At 33.3% G+C, this 25,089-nt stretch overlaps 1 protein-coding gene and 1 long non-coding RNA gene across 7 annotated transcripts in view; one reads left to right on the top strand and one right to left on the bottom strand.

Moving 5' to 3' along the window:
• LOC125664707 (uncharacterized) overlaps positions 1-24,923 on the bottom strand; it is a 34,344-nt gene extending 9,421 nt beyond the window's left edge. Inside the window, exons 1-3 of one of the 3 annotated variants that reach the window (XR_008800155.1) lie at positions 24,700-24,923; positions 18,878-18,962; positions 18,204-18,258 (exon numbers count right to left, since the gene is read on the bottom strand). This is a non-coding gene — a long non-coding RNA (uncharacterized LOC125664707). Of the gene's footprint in view, positions 1-18,203; positions 18,259-18,877 lie in introns of all 3 variants that reach the window. The other 2 variants (XR_007366040.2, XR_007366039.2) reach the window with 2 other exon arrangements.
• LOC125664635 (tetratricopeptide repeat protein 24-like) overlaps positions 1-25,089 on the top strand; it is a 138,772-nt gene that overhangs the window by 73,236 nt on the left and 40,447 nt on the right. For all 4 annotated transcript variants that reach the window (XM_056154663.1, XM_048897474.2, XM_048897473.2 and 1 more), the window contains exon 10: positions 10,502-10,563. In XM_056154663.1, the coding sequence (XP_056010638.1) occupies positions 10,502-10,563 (62 nt within the window). The remainder of the gene's footprint in view (positions 1-10,501; positions 10,564-25,089) is intronic.

The following is a 25,089-nucleotide window of genomic DNA, read 5'->3' as shown; positions in this document are numbered from 1 at the left end:
TGGTAAATATTTTGTAAGGACATATTGAACAAAAGTTGTTCAGTTTATCGAGATCTATCGATTGATATCAAGAAATAGGCCTATGGTCCTAATGGCTCGCCTGTAGAGTCGATTTTTTGTCCATATCGGTCGATCTCAATAACTTTTTACAGGTAAATATTTTGTAAAGACATATAGAACTAAAGTTGTTGAGTCTATAGAGGGCTAACAAATGACATCAAGAAATAGGCCCGCGGGCCTTATGGCTCGCCTGGAGAGTCGAATTTCAAACGAATTTCACCGCAACTTTGCTTCAGAAGCTTATGATATGAAAAATTGATTATATCTAAAGTGTCTTAAAGTCGGAAACTAAATTGGGACTCATTTGTCTTTTTTCTTTTTTTTTTTTAACTCCGAGTGCATCAACAAATCGGACGGAAGACCTACTCGTTGCTTGCAACGAGATCGTGTCTAGTTATTATTATTATTATTATTGTTCTTTTTCTTACCGATTTTGTGCACGCGATTTCTCAAAAACGGTTGGATAGATTTTCATGAAACTCTCAGGAAAGATGTAAAATAGGATTGTCTAGAACGGTCTTTTTTTGGTTTTGCTAAAATCACTTCCGGTCGCAAGTTATGGCTGTATTTCCGTTTTTCAAATGACATTTTGTCCGGGCGTTTTCTCATAAACGGTTAAAGATTGAGTCTTCAAACTTTTAGGGATGATAGATGGTGACTTGTAGCTCTGTAATAAGGTTTATCATTGCCATCCGTCACTTCCATCCGTCACCGGAAGTGAATAAAAGAAACGTCAAATTTCAAAATTATGCTTTTGAAATAAAACTTGCACAGATTAATTCGATCTCTTTCGGTGTTTCAAAAAATGTTACACTTACCGGAAGTTTAAACAACAACTTGCGGTTTTTAGAGAAAAACTTCGAAAAATTGATATTTCTTTGTCTTATCTATCAACTTTTTACGTGCATGGAATAATTAAGTCTCTTTCGGAGTTTCAGAACATGTTAGACTTACATCCTATCTCGTCAGAAAGTGGACGGAAGACCTATTCGTTGCTCGCAACGAGATCATTTCTAGTTATTGTTCTTTTTCTTACCGATTTTGTGCACGCGATTTCTCTAAAACGGCTTGATAGATTTTCATGAAACTTTTGGTAAAGATGTAAAATAGGATTGTCTAGAAAGGTCTTTTTTGGTTTTGGAAAAATCACTTTCGGTCGGAAGATACGGCTGAATTTCCGTTTTTCAAATGACATTTTGTCCGGGCGTTTTCTCATAAACGGTTAAAGATTGAGACTTCAAACTTTCAGGGATGATAGATGGTGACTTGTAGCTATGCAATAGGGTATTATCATTGCAATCTGTCACTTCCGGCCGTCACCGGAAGTGAACAAAAGAAACGTCAAATTTCAAGCTAATGCTTTTGACACAAAACTTGCATAGATTAACTAGATATCTTTCGGCATTTCAGAAAATGTTAGACTTACCGGAAGTTTAACAAGCAACTTCCGGTTTTTAGAGAAAAACTTCGAAAAAATGGTCTTTCTTTGTACTCGTATATCTCGTTTATTTATAAAACTTTTAATAGGATATTTACAGATTTTAATGACATTATCCATCTTAAGAGAACCCTGTAACACTATTTCAAAATTCACTTCCAGTCACAAGTTACGGCTGAATTTCCGTTTTTCAAATGATATTTTGTCCGGGCGTTTTCTCATAAAGGGTTAAAGATTGAGTCTTCAAACTTTCAGGGATGATAGATTATGAATTGTAGCTGTGCAATAAAGTATTATTTTTGCCATCCGTCACTTCTGGCCTTCACCGGAAGTGAACAAAAGAAACGTCAAATTTCAAAATTATGCTTTTGGAACAAAACTTACATAGATTAGTTAGGTCTCTTTCGGCGTTTCAGAAAATGTTAGACTTACCAGAAGTTTAACCAGCAACTTCCGGTTTTCAGAGAAAAACTTTTAAAAAACGGTCTTTCTTTGTCCTCGTATATCTCGTTTATTTATGAACCATTTAATACGATATTTACAGATATTATTGACATTATCCATCTCAAAAGAACCCTGCACCACTATTTCAAAATTCACTTCCGGTCACAAGTTGCGGCCGAATTTCTGTTTTTCAAATGATATTTTGTCCGGGCGTTTTCTCATAAACAGTTTAAGATTGAGTCTATAAACTTTCAGGGATGATAGATGGTGACTTGTAGCTCTGTAATAAAGGTTTATCATTATCATCCGTCACTTCCGGCCGTTACCGGAAGTGAACAAAAGAAACGCCAAATTTCAAAATTATGCTTTTGAAACAAAACTTGCATAGATTAATTAGGTCTCTTGTGGCGTTTCAGAAAGTGTTAGTCTTACCGGAAGTTTAACCAGCAACTTCCGGTTTTTAGAGAAAAACTTCAGAAAAATGGTTTTTCTTTGCTATCATATCTCTCGCTTATAAAGCAAGTGTTTTTGTGATTTTCAAATATATAATTGACATTATCCATCTTCAGAGTATAGTGAATTATTGTTGTTTTTTTCAAAATTCACTTCTGTTCGTTGTACGATTTCAAGGTTTTTTTCTCCAAGTGTTTTCTCATAAATACTCAAAGATTGAGTCTTGAAGCTTTCAGGAAAGTAAGATAGTGACTTGTAGATGTGACATACATGTTTCAACTTTCTTGCTGTCACTTCCGTCATCCGCTGGAAGTACCATAAAAATATGTAATATTTCATTTTTTAAATTCTAATCCTCATAAAATTATTTAATAAAGTGTAATAACTCATATCATTTCCACCGGAAGTTGGTTGTTCGAAACCGGAAGTTGGTTGTTCAAACCCGGAAGTTGTCCAAAAACTCAGTATTTTTTATGGAAATTTTTAGTGTGGGTTCCTACGTGGTTCAATTGGAATTTTTAGTCGTTTTATGGACTACCGAGATACTTGAAAGTGAATGAAACAAAACCGAAATTGTTTACAATTGATAAATCACGTCTTACATGTATGTGTTTATTTCTTTCATGTATAGTCGTTCTTCACTAATTCACTAATTGAATTCTTCCAGTCAAGGTCCCATCTCGTCAGAAATTGGACGGAAGACCTATTTGTTGCTCGCAACGAGATCATTTCTAGTTCTTATTCTTCTTCTTCAACCAAATTTTGTCCGGGCCCTAACTAGAGAACCCTTTGACTTTAAGACTTCAAACTTGGAACATAAGGAGATGGTATGGAGGAGGGGTGTCCACCCCCAAAACTTTTGACCTTGACCCACTTATAAAGTCAAGGTCAATCTTTTTTGTCAACATATAGTTCAAGCCAATAGCTGAGAACCCTTTGACATTACGATTTCAAACGTGGCAAGAGGACATAGATACAAGGTGCACCAAAATTTTTGACCTTGACCCCTTTCTTCATTCAAGGTCAAATTAAGAAAAAACATGAATTGACCATGACTTTAGAACGCTTTGACATTAAGACTTCAAACATAGAATGTGAGAAGGGGGAATGAGGAAAGGGGGAATTCCACCAAAAATTTTAACCTTGACCCATTTATAAAGTCAAGGTCAATTTTTTATGTCAAAATATAGTCCAGACCAAAAGCAGACTTGACAACTGTTTGACATTAAAACTTCAAACTTGGAATATGGAGAGATGATATGGAAGAGTGCACCAAATTTTTGACCTTGACCCCTTTCTTCATTCAAGGTCAAATTAAGAAAAACATGAATTGACCATAACTTTAGAACGCTTTGACATTAAGACTTCAAACTTAGAATGTGAGATGGGGGGAATGAGGAAAGGGGGAATTCCACCAAAAATTTTAACCTTGACCATTTAATTTATAAAGTCAAGGTCAATTTTTTTATGTCAAAATATAGTCCAGGCCAAAAGCTGACTTGAAAACCGTTTGACATTAAAACTTTAAACTTGGAATATGGAGAGGTTATATGGAAGAGGGGTGCGCACCACAAACATTTTTGACCTTCATCCACTTTCAGTGTCAAGGTCACTCTTTTACATCAAGACTATAACCTGAGAACTATTTGACATTAGGATTTCAAACTTACAACCTAGAAAGCAGATATTAAGACAAGATGTACTGTACCAAAATCTTTGACCTTGACTCATTTCTTCATTCAAGGTCACTCTTTTACCTCAAAGTATAATTAAGACTATATAACCTGAGAACCCTTTGACATTAGGATTTCAAACTTACAACATGGAAAGCAGGCATTAAGACAAGATGTACTGTACCAACATTTTTTACCTTGACCCATTTCTTCATTCAATGTGACAGTCATGTTTAAAAAAAAAACTTGATGATTTCATAACTAAGATTTGTTTGACATCAAGACTGCAAACTTGTAATATGGAAAGGCAATATTGAGGAAGGGGTGCACATCACCAACATTTTTGACCTTGACCTACTTACATTTCAAGGTCACTCTTTTACATCAAAGTATAGTCCAGACCATAACCTGAGAACCCTTTGACATTAGGTTTTCAAACTTACAACGTGGAAGGCAGATTTAAGACAAGATGTACTGTACCAAATTTTTTTTACCTTGACCCATTCCTTGGAAAGCAGACATTAAGACGCTTGCACTCATTATTGTTGCCCCGGTTATTAGACAATCAAACTTTGAAGGGGAGACATCTGGGTTTTTTTTTTATAAAAAACAATACCCACTAGTTATAACAGAACTTATAATAACCAGTGGCCTAGGGTATTTTTTTTGTTTTTTTTTTGTTTGATATTCGTAGGATTGGTTAACTATATATCGTTAACCGATTGGTGACTGTATTATCTGCCATAATACTATCCATCTCATTGCGATCCAGCCTCACCCTCCAACACCTCCCAAATGCACCAACATAGTGAAGTTGAAGTGTGTTGTAGTAACATTCCATATGCTCCGTATGGGACGTATGGGTTGTCCCATGGTTTAAAAATAAATAAATATAAATAAATAAGGACCATCGTGTACCAACACGTCTGATGACTGCGGTACTGTCTTTTGATGGCCGGACACATACATGTGATGGTCGTATGTCATAAATTATAATGAAATAAAGAAGTAACTTATATTTATAAAAACTAAATAAAAAGTAAAAATTAATGAAATAAATTATAATTTTTATTTATATAATAATTTTAATAATGATTTTTATTTAATTTATTTCTTAAGTATATTAAAATTTAAAAAATATAATAAGTAAATATAAAATTAAATATTTAAAATATTTGTTATTTATTTGGATTCTAATAGAAGTTAATAATAATTAGTAATCGCACGAGTCTCCGTCCTTCGTCCAATTCAAGATACACCGAAATAAATATACCATAACTATTACATCATTATTAATATTAGTAACAGGTGATAGTAATATGGATGTAGGTATGTATATACATGTGAAATAACTAAAATATATACAGAAAAGAATTAGGGTAGGGTCGCCAAAGAAAATTTTGATAATAGAGTGCCACTAGTTATTACTTTGTTAATCATAAATTATAAAATTATGCCAGACAACAATTTTGAGATCGTCATCAGGCAAGAATTTTGAGGTCGTCGTCAGGTGCTACACCTCAGACCCTGTACCATGTTTCTGTAACTGGATCCAGCTCGTAGCACGACATGGCTCCATAATTCTTATTCGATAGTATGTATTATGTGTATAAAACTGAAGATGTATAATGTAGTAAGTGGTGAGTTAGTACTTATGATAAAATTGTATGATAGATAAAATACCAACCATAAGAAGTGGTATACTTAATTACATAACATATAGATTTGATTAAATAATGAAAATACAGAATAGATGCAAAATCACAAATCGCACACATCCAACAAGCTTACATATATTAAATATAATAGTATGCAGCAGGCCTGCATACATACAAACTGCGACATTGCATCTAAATGTTCGTCATAAAAAGAAGTTTACAAAATACATACGTATAATAACATACCTGGATTTTATGTATATTTGCATATACATATACATATAATATAACAGAACTTATAATAACCAGTGGCCTAGGTTATTTTTTTTTTTTTTAAAGGGCTTATTTTGAATTATTTTGGACTTTATGGGTATGGAAGACGTTGTTGACATGCATTAGAAATATTTTCAACATAAAATTAATTAAATCAACTCATGTAGCTTATTCGGGGGGGGGGGGGGGGGGGGGGGGGGGGGGGGGCTGAACCCAAGCACCTGCGAGATCATCAAAGATGTGCATGTGGTAGATCTTAGGAATAAATAGGTTGATGCTTTCCTGGCAAGCAGTTAATTACACTAATGCGAAGGGGAGATGTGAAAGAAGGTTATTTTTCGAAATTCCCGACTCAACTGAGTCATTTGAAAAGAAAAGACTACGTAAACTGTGGATCCATCATTTGCGTAATGACAAGTTGAGGTTCGAGACATTTGTATGAAGAACGTGTACCGTCTGCCTGGTCTGCGACTCGACTGAACGTCTTCTTTTCTCAATTTCTTCTTGCAAAAGAACGGGCTCAAATCTATACGGCTCTAAACTTAACTGTTCGTGACTTGTCATGTTTACAGTGCTGCTGATGAAATAAACCGGAATAGACGGTGTGACATCATAAATTAAACTCTTAGCGGCGGGTAATTTAAAATACATGATAGATTGATATTGATTTAATTGTTAAGCAAGGATTTTTGTAGTTAAAGACTGTCAATTACTATATCAGTAAGTGATACTTTATTCATAAAAGCAACTATGTGGTTAGGGTTGCCTTTCCCTTTAAAATTAAAAGCTTTACAAATGTTAGAAAGCGATCTGTTCTTATTTGTTTAGCAATTAATAAAAGGCATTCAGTGTGTAACAATCATATTTCATATCTAATAAATGGATGGTGGGATTTTTTATGTAATTGCAGTATTATTTTTGAAGAGTCTATCAACCCAAAATAAACCACCAAAGGAATTAATGTACAAAATTTTGATTACAGCTTGATTGATTAGTTCCCCTAACGACGGAGCCAAATGGGACTTTATGTTTGCACTCTGTCCATCAGCTTGTCTGTCAGTCCAGCAAATTACTTTACCATTACAATTTAAGTTACAGATCACATTCAAATTTTCTTTTGGTCCATTTATTTTTTGCTGAGTTATAACCCATGGACTTAGAAAATTGATGCAAATACTCAGTTTTCTGCACTTTTTAGCTCACCTGAGCTGAAAGCTCAAGTGAGCTATTATGATCTCTCGTCATCAGTCTGTCATTCTGTCTGTAATTTTTTTTTTTTACATTTCATCTTCTCCAGAACCACAGTGGGCTAATTGCAATCAAACTTGGTACACATCATCCATCAGCTGAACAATATCAGGGCCAAGGTGACTCAGGTTAGCGATGTGGCCCATGGGCCTCTTGTTCAATTTTGTAGGAGTGCATTTTGTAGGAGTGCCTAAAGCTATTCAGTCAGATCAAGGTTTGAATTTTATGTCAGGGTTGTTTCAACAGGTCATGGATGAGTTAGATGTTCAACAATACAAGTCTACTGCGTATCATCCCGAGTCTAAGGGGGCTCTTCAACTTTTTCATCAGACCCTTAAAACTATGATAAAGACATATTGTTATGAGTATGATAAAGACTGGGATGAAGGAGTTCACCTTGTTTTATTTGCTGCACAAGATGCAGTTCAGAAGTCTCTTAGATTCAGTTCCTTTGAACAAATGTTTGGTCATACAGTTAGAGGTCCTATGAAATTGCTGAAAGAAAAGTGGCTCACTGAAACTAGTGCCCTTAACCTTCAGACTATGTATGTAATTTTAAAGAAAGACTACAATGCTTGTAAATTGGCACAAGAAAATCTCAAGAGTTCTCAAGCCAAAATGAAAGTTTGATATGACAAAGATGCCTGGAACAGAATTTTCAATGCAGGTTCTTGTATTTTTGCCTATTCCTGGTCATCCTTTACAGGTCAGATATTATGGTCCTTTATGAAATTGAAAGCAAGCTTAGTGATGTGAACTATATGTAGTTAACACACCTTACTGTTGTAAAGAAAAACGAGTTTGTCACATCAACATTTTGAAAGAGTATTTTGATAGATGTGACTGAAATCCTGTAAAATCAGTTTCCACTTTAGTGAGTGGTAAGACATTTCAAGATTGCAAAGCAAATGATAGTGTAGAAGCTGTTGAAAAAGACATCAATCAGAGTGTCCATTTAAAGAACTCCAAATTTCTTGCCAATCTTGATGCAATTTTAAGTCTGACATTTGAATATTCACCAGAACACGTTCAACAAATCTTTCTGGATGTTGAAAAAAAGACCAATGTTGCTTTTCATGTTATAGTGGGTGACACCTTGCCCATCAAGCATCATCCTTATCATTTGAATCCATTAAAATTACAGTACTGAAGAATAATGCATGTTGGACAATTATTGAGCTAAGAAAAGTTACTGGAGCTCACCTTGCATTTTAGTATCGAAACCGGATATGGTACCTACCGACTGTCTACTGACTTTAGAAAAGTGAATTCTGTCAAAAAAACAGACTCTTGTCTGATTCCCAGAATCGATGACTGTCCCTACAAGAATTCTTATTACTTTTCTAGAATTATTCTATAACAGTTCTTGTATTTATGTTCTAGAACCCCTAAAAAAGTACAAGAATTGTTCAAGTGCAGTTCTAGGATTTAAATTTCGTTAAATGAGACACCACTAGAATGGTTCTAGAACTTTTTAATAAATTTTGGATAGATGTATTCAAGGCCTGGATCGAATTACAGAACAGTTGTACTGAGTCTAATGTTACTGCAGATTCACCTTTGTTTTACAACCCTATGATCCATATTAACAAGAAAATGTATTTTAATAAACATTTATTTGACAATAATATCAGACACATTAATGATATTATTGAGGAAGACAGTACTTTTTTTAGCTATGAAACTTTTACTGCTACTTATCCAAATGTAAAAATTAACTTCTTGGAATATGCAAGTATTATTCATGCTATAAAAACTTGGATTAAGCAGTCAGGTACAGACACTAACTTTAAATGATTACCAAATCCTTTTATTAGAAAAAACACTTACAATGTACTGAAGTGTAAAATGTCAAAGTTTTTTTTATGAATTTTTAAACAAAAACTCTTCAGTGACTGCAGGTACAATAAGATGGAGTCAGCTTTTGGATATTGATAACAGAGAATGGAAAATTTTCAATATACTACCTTTTAAAATAACTAAAAACTGCAAACTCCAATGGTTTCAATACAGAATAAATAACAGAATTTTAGTGACAAATTCGTTTTTATTCAAAATTAAAAAAGTAAATTGTAAAATGTAAACACGTTTTGTCACAGAGAGGAAGAGACAATAGAACATATACTGCGGGAATGTGATTGTGTTCAAGCATTCCTAGATGAGTTTCAACTTTACATAGAAGATAAAACAAACTTTCATATAGTTTTTACCAAAAAATATTTTAGGTACTCCTGGTAAAAAGTTTTGTATGCAAAATACTCTTATCCTTTGATTGAAATACTATATTTATACAGCAAGATGTACTGAGAAATCATTGAACATTCGTATTGCAATATCCTACTTAAAACTCTTTTATGAAATACAAAAATTCCTATTTTACAAAAATGGTGATAGCGAAAAATTTGATACCCAGTGGAACAGATGGAACCTGATCTTTCCTTAACTCTCTCTCTTTCCTCTCTCTCTCTAAATTTCTCTCTCTTTCTGTCTCTCTCACATATAAAAAACTTGTCTGTATTCCTACATGATCCTTGGTATGCATATATTGAACATGTATTATATATACAGATTGTTTACAAAAAAAAAAATTAAAATTAAAAAAAAAAAGCTCAAGAAATATTATCATAAATGATGCCCTGTGTCAGGGTTTAGGCATGTTCATCTACTTCATGATAATGCTCCATCACATACATCTGAGCTTGTGAAGCAATTTTTGAAGTCGTAGAAGGTTACCGTCTTGCCACATCCACCATACTCTTCAGGTCTAGCCCCATGCAACTTTTTCCTTTTTCCAAAACTTAAAAAGTCCCGACAAGCCCTTGGCTCAGCCATCAGTCAGTGCCTCAGAGGTCTACCTAAATCAGCGTACCACGTGACACATTTCAGAAATGGATTCAGAGATTGAAATCAAGTATTTCAAACCACGGAGAATACTTTGAAAGGATGTATTGTTCATTTCACTATTTGAGTCGAATGCTTTTGATATATCGTACAATACACATTACATATCGAACAGCCCTCATATGTTTATGCATTCAGGTTTTGAATTGTGAAGAATTGAGTTTTCATTGTCATTTTTAAGGGGTGAGGTGTTGGTTAATACGAACAATTTCGGACCATACAGCTTTAATAATCAGTTCACTATGTTATTTATATAACAGTTCTAACAATATTTTGTATGGTTTTTATATAGAAATTTGACAGCATAAAGTGATTGTACGCATCAACCTAGTTTTTTTTTTTTTTTTTTTTAGAACACTAGGCCTAGAGATAATGCAAATCTGAAACATGCTGAGGAGGAGAGTAACAGTGAAAGGTATTATTGTGTGAACATATTCCAATTTTATTATCCTCTCACAGTGAAGTTAGACGGATTATAATTTTGAAATTTCAAAACTTTAACCAAAACTTGAACCTTGCTCACAACTTTTAATTGAATTGTGAGTGATGTATCTTTCATATTTCATGTACATGTGTACATGCATTTCTTGTGACAAGACCTTTCTTTTAGTACCAAAATTTTTGACTTTGTAACCTTGGCTTTGGATTTTGACCCACTTTTAAGAAAAAATAACTTAGGCAATATCCTATGAACTGTTTAAGATTATAGGGCTTTCATAGTTTATATCTAAATACTTTATTCATTTCAAAACCATGATATTTTATCTTGTGACATTGTATCATGTTGATAGAAATTTCCTAGATTCTTTAGGGTTAGGTTGGGGCCACAATATGGGGTCACAAATTTTATGGGAATAAAGATTGCAAAACATCTTTATTTAAAAATCACAATTATAGTTGAACAACAGCAGGGCCAAGGTGAGTGATGTGGCCCATTGAACTCTTGTTTTGACTTGTATATGTTACGTACAGTATATTAAATTTTTTGTGTTTGTTTTGACTGAATATATTTAATTGGAACTGTAGAACATGCAGTTTCCTGATTCTGGTTTGTTTTGTTATTGAGACAAAAACCAAGGAATTTTTAGGTCACCTATTGCTATTGCTATTGGTTTGCGTCCGGCGTTGTGCATCGTCCATTAACAACTTCTTCCCCAAAACTACTGGGCCAATCTTGACGCAAGCATTCAGTACAGTGGAACCCCGTTATTACGTTCCCCCTTTATTACGTTAGTCCGCATATTACGTTGGAATTTCAAAGCACAAAACCATTTCTTAACAAACCTATATAAAATAGACCTCGTTATTACGTTGTCCTAAAATGCCGGGACTCGGTATTACGTTGTAAATATTCCGACAAAAACGTAATAAACCCCTAATTATTCAATAGTGATTCTCAAAATAATAAGCCATTCACACCTTGACTGCCTGAGGCAGTCACCACGTAAATTTCCTGGTCTGTTTGGGGATTAGAGACGCTTGACTGATCACGCTTCGATAGATCTAGCGACATCAATACAGGTGAATACCCCGTATAGAAGCCAGTGATAAACAATTAAATAATGTTTATTTAGAAATTGTACTCTATGAAATTTACTTCATTTTTCATATTTTGATAATCAAAGAAATAATTTCTCAACCACCTGCGTGTTCAGCATAGTGTGATTACCTTCGCTATTAAAACTCTGTTCACGGACAGCTTTGGTACCAAACAAGAAAGACAAAATTTATCGTAGCAATGTTACAACCGCTTGGGTAACTGCTTGGACATAGGTGACTAAAGGTGTTCAATTAAAAAAATTGTTCGTTGTTTGGACATGCAGCTTGGGTGTTCGTAAATCTCGTCCATACATACACCAATCTATCGGCCGATTTGTGCACGGCATTTACCTCAGTGAATATTTTAAAATCCCTTGATGCGCACGTGATTTTAGTGCCATCATTTAGCATTATAAATGAAATCTTCGTGCATCATTATATATTTTTTTTTTATGTGGATTGCGCTTAAATTGTTCTCCGTGCATGTTTATCGTTGGTGAGAAGTGTGCAAGTGTTGGGTATCGTGTGCGTTTTGTGTCTATAGTTTTGTTGTTTTTTGGGTGGGATTTTTTTTTATTGTGTTGTGTATTGTGTAATTAGAGAACTTAATAAAAACGATGTTTTGTTATTTTTTAATACGAATGTTGAATACGAACCGGAACGAGTTATTGAGAGAAATTTACATGAACGCATTGTTTTAAAGTTGAACAAAATGGCGGTCCAAACGAATGCAGAAAAAGCAACGTTTATCAAAACATCCTTATGTATCCTACACCGAAATAAAGAAAAGGGATGAGAACATGAAGAATTACGGACATTAAAGATAAGATGTAAATAAAACAAAGTATCATAGTCTTTTAAACAAAGAAACAGTAAAGATATATTCACACACCCCTTCACGGAGTACCAACGGACGATATACAATTTTCAAATGATATTTTTAATGGATTTAACTGGGAACGTTTATTACGTTGCCCCCGGTATTACGTTATTTTATCGTGACAAAATGGAAAACGTAATAACGGGGTTCCACTGTACTACCATAAAGGGGGGGGGGGGATAAATCAAAATTCGCATGTAAAATTTATGGAAAAACTACCTTCTCAAAACAAAAGAATGTGTGGGCCAAATTTTCCTGTTGCTACGTCGCTGTAATAATTATTTGTTTATAGAATCCCCTTACATTTGTCGATAACTGACGCACGTGTTCTGTGACATAGTCTTATTCAAAAATACATGATAGCTAGTCATTGGTTACTATTTTCATCATTAAATCATGGAACTGGTATTAGAACGCGATTTTCACACATAAGGAAAACTTTCTTTTCCTGCATTTACACTCTAATCATCCCACTCACCGTCGGTCACTTTGAATTTAGTGGCATGTACACAAAACATCGCTTAATGACTAATCCAGACCTCCACTCTAGATCCGCGCATGATTCGGATATAGTGACTATATCCGAATCATGCGCGGATCTAGAGTGGAGGTCCGGACACCCCCTCCCCTCTGGAATTAAAGTTGCATGTAATTTGTGCGCAAAGTAATGAGGACTAAACTAAACCAGATCACAATATTATCATGAAATCATTTGTATAAAACTGGAACGATTGTTTGATATCCTTTTCCCATCTACATAATTACCGGTGATTAATGTAAACATTCTAACCAAGCAGTATTCTTGGCTTTTTTTCGATTTCACTAGAAATCTTTGTGGAAATATAATGCAAGTTCTCAACAAAGCACAGGAATTTGGATACAGCGCGGTAATAATATATTAATTAGAAAGGTTAACAATTATGAAAATGAAAAAATGTGCTCATTACATACAAATCCGTTGTCTACTGAGCTCTATATCGGGATTATTGAATTTGTGACAGTTCACACATTACATATTTTGACACCATCCCTGGAATATTATGCAATGACTCAGTGTTTATATATGGTTGATAAACTTTTTCCTAATCTATATACTTATTTAGCATAAAGGAAAAGTATGAAACTTCAAGTAGAAAACTTTTCCATTTCTTCTTTAATAACAATTTTCCTTGAAAAACTGGCCAAAAATCGTCCTTTGACATGCTCCCCTGAAAAAAATTTGCCAATGACCCGGCCATATTTTTTTCTTTCATTCTGGAAAGAGGGTGTGTGTGTGTGTGTGTGTGTTATGTACATAAGATATATACAAGCTATCCACACTTCTGGTGCCTGTGATAAATACTATATACTAAGTTTAGGCCTGCCATGGTGTCAGAACCCCTACCCCGGGGATCATGAAATTTACAATTTGGGTAGAGGCCTTCCTGCTCTAAATCATTATGTATTTGGTTTTTCATGTGCGGTTCTAGATAAGAAGATTTTTGAAAATTGGTCAATTTAATTTTGGGCAGTTTTTGCCCCACCCCTAGGCCCCATGGGGTGCAGGAATCCTTAAATTTACAATTTATGTCCCCCTTGTTCTAAAGATGCTTCATACCAAATTTGAAAAGAATTGGAATGGTAGTTATCAAGAAGTTAAAAATGTCTGTTGTTCACACATTGATAGAGCTCTGACCATTTTGGCCCCACCCTAATATCAAAACCCCTATCCCTGGAATCATCAAATTTACAATTTTGGTAAAGGACTACCTGCTCTTTCTAAATATCCATTTAATTTCAATTTATTATCAATAGCACTATAAAGAATATGTAATTTAAGTGTTTTACACAGAAACACTATATACCAAGTTTGGCCCCAGCTTGGAGTCAGAACCCCTTTCCCGGGGGTCATGAAATTTACAATTTTGGTAGAAGCTTCCTTGCTCATCATTACTATATACTCACTTTCTCTGCCCAGGAGTAAAGAAGAAGATTTTTAAAGAAATACATCAATTTTACAGTTTTTACCCCAAAATTAAGGCTCCCTAGGGTGGGGTGGGGGGTCAAGAAATTTAAAATGTCCGGTCTCCTTCACCTACAAATGATACATCCAAATTTGGTCAAGATTGAAATGAGTAATAATTTTAGATATCTAGATACTACATCGTTCATCTATCAACTACCAACATTCACTCTTATAGCAGGGTAGATGCGAATATTTCATTACCATATATATCATGAAGTAACCTCTCTTAAATGGGTTCGACAACTTTGTAATATAAACGACAGATCGATGAAATTGGAATTGTTTTGATAGGAAACATGCATGTCATAAAAATACAGGTACTGCAGCATGTAAATTTAATTATGAAAAATATATTGTAATGAATTGATTTTCAAATTCGAACTCTCGAACTATTATGCTCTGATGTAAAGGTACTGATTAAGCTATCACGCTTTCATTTTCGATATTATTAAACTTTTTATTTTATAAACAAAGATTGCATTCGGTTGCAGACGTGCATTTTTTTTTTTAAAAGCCAGGCCAAAGCCATAATAAAATTCTTACTTAATAACATACATATTATGTATCATGAGTGGGTTTTTTATTCAGATGGACAATCATTAGATGTGTCTGACATATTGCTTAATACAATATTAGAATAGCATTTGAAATTACACGTGCAACATACCCAATAAGTTATAATTAGTCTACATGTACGTTAGAATATTATGACTGGCAAGGCATATTTAGACATGTATTTAGATACGCATTGTAGCCACCACAGTATATGCACACCAATTAAGAGGGATAATTCATATCATAAACTATCTATGATGAAAAAGAATATGTGATTGAACTTTGTCATGTGTTACATTAATTGCGTTGATATCATTGCGTATCTATATCAAACATATAAAACGAGTAAAATTGGAATTGGAAATATCTGTGTCGACGATTCCAATTCTCTGATTACACATTATCTTCTTCAATGCAAACTACGTAGAGTCTTATAAAATTTAATATGCTGTACATATGGATATTATTTATTCATTAAACTTGTATATATGAACACCGTCTAAGTTGAAATATGTATTACAGATGAACGCGGGAAATGGTTAAATGTTAAATTTAATAGTCTGCGCATTTATCAACCAAGTCGAAATTTTGCTCATTACTGACTTTCAACATGATTAATTTGTACACAAAACATCTTTGTGGTTGTTGCATGTGCTCGATCTTAAAAATGGTTTCAAAGGCATATAGTAAGTTTGGCCCTGCCCTGGGGTCAGAACCCCTACCCCGGGGATCATGAAATTTACAATTTTGGTAGAGGCCTTCCTACTCTAAATCACTATGCATATAGTATTTCTTAAACATGTGTGGGTCTTGAGAGGAAGATTTTTCAAATTTGGTCAATTTTGGGCAGTTTTTGCCCCACCCCTAAGGCCCTAGGGGTGCTCGATTCCTGAAATTTACAATTTATGTCCCCCTTGTTCCAGAAATGCTTCATACCAAATTTTAAAAGAATTGGAATGATAGTTAATATCAAGAAGAAGTTAAAAATGTCTATTGTTCACACATTTAATAATTGACCATTTTGGCCCCACCCTGATACCAAAACCCTTACCCCTGGGATCATCAAAATGACATTATTGGTAAAGGACTACCTGTTCTTTCGAAATATTCATTTAGTATCAATTTAGTATCAATAGCACTAAAGATGTTATTTAAGTGTCTTACACATAACACTAAATACCAATATTGGTGCATCCTTTTCTGCTTTTTCTACACAGACATTTTATACTGTAACAGCAAACTTAAAGAAGTCTTTCAAATGATAAGGACAATAATCACCTTACCCCTGGAATCATGAAATTAATTCCAAATTTGGTAAAGACCTGCCTTAATTACTCCTTCTAAATATCTATTCAGTTTCAAGTTAGTATCAATAGCATTAAAGACAAGAGGCCCATGGGCAACATTGCTCACATGAGTTACCTTGGCCCATATTTAAAGATTGTTCTTGTATATTTGCATGTAAAGCTAAATATTTATCCCTATTGTGGCCCCAACCTACCCCCGTAACCATGATTATTGCGAAATTGAATCTGAACTGTCAGGAAGCTTTCATGTTAATGTAAAATTCGTTGTCCCAATGGTTCTTGAGAAAAAGATTTTCCCTATATATTTTTGTGTTAAACTTTGATCCCCTATTTGTGGCCCCACCCTTCCCCTGGGGGGGGGGGGGGGGGGGGGGGACATAATTTTAACAAACTTAAATCTGCACTATGTCAGGAAGCTTTCACATGAATGTAAGCCTATCTGGTCCAGTGATTCTTAGAATTTTTTAAAGATTTCCCTACATATTTGTATGCGAAATTTTGATCCCCTATTGTGGCCCCTTCCTACCAACAGGGGACATGGTTTTAACAAACTTGAATCTGCACTATGTCAGGAACATTTCTTGTAAATTTGTGTTTTTTGGCCCAGTGGTTCTTGAGAAGAAGATTTTTAAAGATTATAGATTTGCTTGTAAAATTTTGATCCCCTATTGTGGCCTGATCCTATCCCTAGGGGTCATGATTTTAATAAACTTGAATCTACACTATGCCAGGAAGCTTCTATGTAAATTTCAGCTCTTTTGGCCCTGTGGTTCTTGAGAAGATTTTTAAATGACCCCACCTTATTTTTGTGATTATCTCCCCTGTGAAAGGTGGCAAGTTAGGCTGAAATTAACACTATGGTTCTGGAGTAGAAGTCAAAAATGTTGAACAGATATCAATGGACTGATGACAGCAAAAAGTGATCAGAATTGCTCTTTTGAGCTTTCAGCTGATGTGAGCTAAAATTGATTTGGAGTTTTTCTATGCTATGTGATTTATTTCTATCTACGCTGTATATACTCTATGCCTATTTTACCAGAAAGAAAAATCTTTATTATAACTTTACACATATATATATTTTATAATTTTTTCAAAGTAGATATTTAATATAATCAACATTTTAAAGAAGAGACAAAAATACCACAATTTGAAACTAGAGATTATTTTTAGGACATACAGATGTCTCCCTGAGCTCCCCAAATTGGAAGTTCTCCGAATGAAACTGCCCTTTATTGTACTGCATGGTATGGAGGAGAAAGCATGAGCAGGAGCATGTTTAGCATTATGAACTCTGATAAACCATATAGAAGTGTTCACAAACTATTTTATACCCTCCACCCCTCAGATTTTAAGACAACAATTGGATCCTCGTGTCCCTACAATATGCCTATCTGCAAATGGCATTGTAGTATTGTGAAAAGTTTCAAGTCTCTCTGAGAATCCATATCGTCGGAGAAGCATTCACAAGCTATTTAAACATCTTCCACCCCTCTTAGATCCACTATAACTTTTAGGAAAATAATTGGATCCTCCCGTCCCAACAATAAGCACATCTACATATTGCAATGAAACATTGTACAAAGTTTCAAGTTTATCCGATAAGCCATATAGGAGGAGAAGCATTCACAAATATTTGTGACAAGACAGATGGACAGACAGAAAGTACAAAAACAATATGTCTCCCCCTAGAAGAGGGGAGACATAATAAACTAACTGTAACATCATGCTTCAAAGTACTTATGATTTATACTAAGACACTGAATACTTACAATTTACACAAAGACACTGTACTGTTTGTTGGGCAGCAATTAAAACAAATGGCTTCTAAAAGGAAAAAAAATTATGCAGTTATTCAGTATGTAATAAAAAATGTAATACATGACATATTGTGAAATTATAAGATTTGTCAATAATTAAGATTCAATATTCCATGAAACAGTGTGTGTCATTTTGAAGTGTACTATACTCAACCAAGACAGAAAGGCAGGCAAAATGATAGCATTAGCAACAATGTATCTCTTCATGAAAATATTTCTAAGATCTGCTACATGTACAATTATTAGCTTTATTATATAATCTTAAATTTTTTTACTTGTATCTGATGAAAGTTTTGAGGTGGAAATTGTGTTTGTGCCTTTGTATGTATGTACATAATTTGTAAATGTAGTAGTATCCCTAAGTAGATTTTACATAATAAAACACTGAACACATACATGTACTTCATAACTTCTGTTACATGTACATATACAACCATATAAAGATGATTGAATATTATTATTCAATTTTTTAAGAAACATAATTATCTGTAAAAAGTGTATAGCTTGGCCTAAACTTTAAGGACATATAAAATGATCTTGCTTTGTAAGGTGACAGAATATTTAAATTTCCTTTTAAATCTTGAAAACAAAATCATAATACATTCAATTATAGGAAGATGTGATACCTTGACAAATCTAGGATTCCTTTGAGGACCTCAATATACCTTTGTTCAAAGGGTGGTAAATCACTCAAATTCCCCAAAAAGTACACTGAAAACAGACATGTGCACAAACATGTATTATGATTTGAAATTTAGGCTAAAAACATAAATTGCTGTGTTTCCTCAAACATTTAAGTCAAAATAATGGCAAGTTGGTCAAGGAGAAAAAGAATTCCACGTCTCTACGATACACTTCCTTGTATTAAGGTACATGTATACGTGAGGTACATGTACAGTAGTCGAGTAGAATATACCAGTCTAATTTTAATTCAGATTGGGATATACATAATGTATAATTCATATCTTTTTTCTTTAACTGTAAACAAAGTTTTAACATTCTGATCACAATCTCCATTTAAACAAATCATAATGTCTTATTAAACATGAGGGGCTGCCACTCATTTTTCACTTAATTGTCAATGCAACTTTTAGATTTAGTTTGATTAAAAGTACTTATTATAGATGAATTGAATTACATAGGTCAAGTCCCCTAAACAATGTTTCTTCAATGATCTCTTCAACAATATAATTATGTTTATTTAAAAAACTAGGGTTAGTGCATTTAATTTAATTAGGGTCAGAAACATAACATTTTTTATTTGATGCCTTAATTATGCTTTTAAAGTTTTAAAACTCCAACATGCAATATGTTTGATCAGTTACAATTGTATTTAATTCGCAGTTCTTTATACAAGGCTATTCAGTTAAATATAGCACTAACTAAAACATGTAAAATAATCAACATTGCACAGTCAGTGTTTCATTAGAGAGAGCTTATACATGTAATTACAAAATTCTTCACTTTGGGTTAAATAATACTCAGTGAATGCACCTTATGATCCTAACTTGGCCAAACTTGAAAAAAAAATCCATATATGATCATGCAAAATATTTTCTTCTCCTAAATTTCTAGAACAGTTTCTGGCTCACAGCTCAATTTTGATTTCTGAAACTTGACTGTTTAATTATGTTGAGAAATGTAATACTATAAATGAAACAGCAAAGGTTTCTTACAGACAATATATAGTTGATGTATATCAAAACAATAGTTAATTACAGTGTCATGCAATGTAATCCTAATTGTGCATTCAATATTTGATTTAAGATTTTAATTTGTGTACAGTTTGTCCTCTAATGTACAGATACATGACTAATCTAAATATGAAAAAGATTCTTGATATATTACAGGTGTGTTACTGTAATTATAAGTTTGTAATTGCAGGAGTAAGTAAATCTAAATTAATTAAAAAGAGAAATGCATGTAGGTATGTCATTCATATATATATTTACTGCTTGATGTATCAGTAAAGAAAAAGTCATGATGTACATCCATATATATTGTCCCACATTAATATAATGTGTTAATGATTAATATATATCATAAATGCTTGCATAAATAAACATTAGTAATACATGTGTGTGGTTACAGAAACTCAGAGCTATAGACTGTCAATCTGTAAATGAGTATAAGACCTGCACCACTCAAGAATTTTAAACGTTTTCTACTAAGATTTTATATTAAGACTGCGATTTTTTGCTACATATAAGGAGAATCTATGGTCCCTGCATGATCTGATAAAATTATTTAATTTTAATTAACGCATTGTCCCCTGGTGTCTTATGCACATTTGTTACCAGATTTAATGTTATATTGACAATACAATCCTGCATTAGATAGTCAGGGTGGATCCTGTTAAATATTATGTACTGTCCCCTGATGTCCTTTGCAGTTTTGTGATCAATTTTACTTTTAAATTATCACTGGTACATATGTATAACATGCTTTGGCAATGGTGTACATGCATTGTATTACACCGAGTCATGTTCTAATTTCCTTTCATTGTTGCTTTCCCCCCACTTTAAAACAATCGATCCATAATTGGTCATTAAATCATCATATAAGGAAAATTTGGAATTTTTCATTACATATGTACCAAATGATTATCTGCATACAAATACGTACGTGTCATGTACTTTTTATTCATTCTAATTTTCTTAGGTATGCTGCATGCATCAATGAGTTTAATTAAGAAAATCTTTACATTTCAAAAAATTTTGAATGGGTAGTATACCCCCCACCATAATTATGATATTAATATTATTATGATTGGAGCAATCAATAAAATTTACTTTCTTCATAAAATAAAATCACTTTATTTATACTGCTAAATCAGGAAAAAGATAATGTTTCCACCAAAGAAATATCAAGTTTAGAAGTTTTAAGATAATTTAGTTGCGATGCATCTTTCTTTGCTTGTAACATGCACATTCACAGATACATATATACCTCAAACATGAAACAGACTATAGTATTTTCTGCTTGAAAATGGTAAATTGTATGCAACATTGCAGTGTTTGATAAATTGAACACAATCCCTATGCAACATTAAAATTTAAATATGGCATTTTGAAATAGAAAGATGCCCTCTCAATTTTTTTTTTCACGATAATCAGAGTTCTTTCAAAGTTGGCCTACGTCAAAATCTAAGGACGATAACTCTTTCTTACCATTTCTTATTTAAGCTTTGTTAGCTGATGGCGTTAGGAAAATAATGCATTGATACGCAGATATATATATTGCAAAAACAAATAAAGCACAATATACCATAATTTCTAATTGATACTTATATTAGCACTGGGATTCCTTAAAGCACATCCATATCCGGTAGAAAATTCACCGGGTCTCAGGTAGCTCGTGTTGGAGTGTCGGAGCAGCGAGATTAAATTTCATTCGATAGTCTCTAAGTTTACGCTCTACTTAACACTGATAAAGAATGTGTTCCGAACACGTTAGTAGGGGTGTCTATATCATGATCAAGTAAACAGATTTATCCATAGTCAAAATCAGTGTGCCAAGAACGGTTTAACAATCGGTATGAAACACGTCAGACAGCATTTGACCAAAGTGATAGGTTGTATTGGCAAACTAGATCATTTTAATTGAGACTCTTGAAATCCCTGTACCATCAACTTGTTTGTCAGTAGCTTGCCTCGATTTAAAAACTTACAGTACGCAGAAATAGCTCTTGCTGTATCGAATCAGTTGAGAGATATAATCACCATATGCAGGTGATAATGGAATATTGCTACATAGATATGGGAAGTTAACGATGGAGAAGCTGAAATCATCGTGTTTGCCATATATACAGTTGAGTTGTCAGTTTGCCGTTAAAGTCTACTTTCAATAAAATATCTAAGTATGAAGCAGAAGTGGACGGCTCTGTGGTGTCTTTTATTTCGAGCTCACAGGGATTTATCGAATTGACATATATATGAAAGTTATTGTTAATAGACAAAACGTCGTCAATATCTCTAAATGTCGAATTGAAGGCGAAAGCAAGAGATTTTTTCTTCTCACGTAGAAGTTTTTGAATAAATTCTGCTTCATAATGTAGCTATAATGCTCTCCCAGTTTCCATTGGAGATGGAATTTTCTGTTCATATTTCTGCTTTGAATCTTGATTTTTCTTTGGCTGTTTTCTTATTTTTAGTGATGGTCTGATGATCAAATCATTTCAAACCCCATATCATTTCACCAGAATACCACAGATTAGTTTCTAAAATGAGAATCACAAGCCCGACGGACCTATGGTTTTGACATTTTAAGAGGTCTGAGCCCGATTTTACTGGCCTCGGTCTTCGGACCATCGGTTAATTTTGAAGACGGCCCATGGGCTTCTTGTTTGGTGTATTACTTTATTTGTTTGTACTGTTAAAAAATGTTACAGATAATGTCTACAAATATGCAACAAAAGCAATTTCTAAAAGTATATATATATATACTATATTAGAAATCTACTTTAGGCGACACCAATAAAATTTCTTGTTCTTCGGACAAATGACCCCAAAAAATTGGGGCGGGCGAGCGATTTACTATTTATAATATTAAAATTTATTTTCAACATAATTTTCAGGCGGTATCGTAATAGAGCAAAGCGAGCGATTATATTTTTTTCTTTCTTAAACTTTTGTATTGTAAAACAATGAAAAATATATTCAAAATCACCTGAACATGTAAAATAACCAATTTTCTATTATTATTTTTTAAAAATTTTAAGGGACAGTAACTGTGAAAGTGATGGTAATTTTTTTAATCAAAATTCCTCAATGGCATAGGAATATATGAAAATAACTAATAAAAATATTTATTTTGCACAAAAACAAGAGAAACCCTAATAAGACTATGTTAGATAACCGCTTTTGGTGTAAAGAAATACATATGGATGAATAATTGCCTTGCAAGACATTAATTATTTAATCATAAAAAATTATGTAGATCTACATAATTCATGTGCCTGCTTTGAGGATAAAAAGTGTTTAAAATAATCAAATCGTGCAGTTATTCCTGAAATATATAATATTGAGCAATTTTCATTGATCAGAATCAAATTTTTGGTGACAAAATGAAAGCAAATGCCCCTTTGAATACACATATTGATAATTCAGTACATGCAAAATTACAGACAGTGTTTCTGTTTTTGTTTATACCCCAAAAGAAATGTGATAATATATTGCTTAGTTTACGTGTTCAAAGCATTGTGTATAGAAGTTCATTTAATATTTGATGAAGAAATGAATAACAAAATTCAGTGAATGCATTTAAAATTGTATTTGTACTTGTACATACATTTCAAGACTAAATATACTGTCGTTTGCCCAGTTCCGGATCACCTTTTTATTAACGATTGCTGGAGGTACCAGGAAGATAATTTAGGTTTCAATCTTCTTGTGAGAAGATCAGAAGTTTCTCAAATGAAAAATCATTTAAATTGTCTGAAAATTGCTGTAAATGTCACAGGTCTTTACATTTTCCATACCAAAGTTCATAGGTCCGTTCCACATCACACCGCCAATTCCGAATCACGGAGATGTTTGAAACGACTGCATGCCGATTCGAACATTGCACTGACTGTTCCGATCCTACATTCAATCGGTCTCATACTTTAAATCAGTATGTCTGTATGTTTATTCCGCTTAAGATATACCTAGTTTTTGTAGAAATAAAAATAAATCAGACACTAGTTTAATTTGAACAATATTCAAAGCTTCACATTTAGACATAGCCAAAAGGCATTCAAAACTCTCTTCATTAGCATTCATAATTATCTTTCTCTGAGGCTGTTCATAATATAACATTATATCTACACGGAATAACAATTTCTCGCCATTTTCTTGCGGTTTTGACAAGGGTGGGAAACTTGGAATGAAAAAAAAGTTTAAAAATCAAATATGCTAAAGTTGAATAAACTACAGTATACATTTTGAATATTAAATTCAAGAAGTAAATCTAGACGCAATACGTAACAGTCTCAATTTTCTAATTTAAAAAAAAGTTTGTTGAGTTTATAATAAAATGTGTGCGTTTATATCTGACACTACTTCTATAAATCTAAGAGTGCCTTTAATATGAACTGAAATATTGCTTAAAGTTGAAAACTAAGTTCAATATTACGCGTGTGACACGACTGATCCGAAATTGGTTCAACAGATAAAGAAATATTTATTGATGCTATTGCTGAAAGATGTATCAATTAAATGCATTAATGTTTTGTGCAAGAAACGTGGTTATACTTTAGCTACAGACTTTTTTCCCACAACGCGATTTCCCCCCAAAAAATTACCAAGATGTTGAAGTGTAGACAAGTAATAAAAGTGTGACAAGTATAATAAACCTGGGTTGAATAAAAATTACATCAGTTTTGTATCCCTCAGTAATCATTTCAAATGTGATTTACCTTTCTGAGTAGAAATCATTTCAATAATTAGTACTTTTAGAAAATAATTACAAAGTGATTCGGAACTGGCAATGATCCGAGACTGGGCAAAAGACTAATTTGTTTTTGTTAAAAACTGTCTTTCCAACTATTCATCACTAAAGTTCATGGTTGTGTTTGTAAGATCTACACCCCCGTTATTTTCGGTTATTATTACAACTAATACTGGCATAGTTGTCCTCGGCTCGAGTGTGCCTCGGAGTGTCTCCGCATGTTTTAAAAATATTCGATGTTGTTCAGGTTTTGCTGATACAGTTGAAATACCATTATTTCTAAGCGCAGTCATGACTTTATTAAAAACTAAAATAAAAAATGGAGCAGAAAATGAACCAAAAAATTCCGGAAGCGGGAAATTTAAATTAATATTATTTCTTACGTTCTATTTAAATACGAGCGCTCGGA

Source organism: Ostrea edulis, chromosome 1 (assembly GCF_947568905.1).
Source record: "Ostrea edulis chromosome 1, xbOstEdul1.1, whole genome shotgun sequence".
Classification (NCBI taxonomy): domain Eukaryota; kingdom Metazoa; phylum Mollusca; class Bivalvia; order Ostreida; family Ostreidae; genus Ostrea; species Ostrea edulis.
Note: the sequence above shows the minus strand (reverse complement) of the source record. Positions and strands in the feature narration are given on the sequence as shown.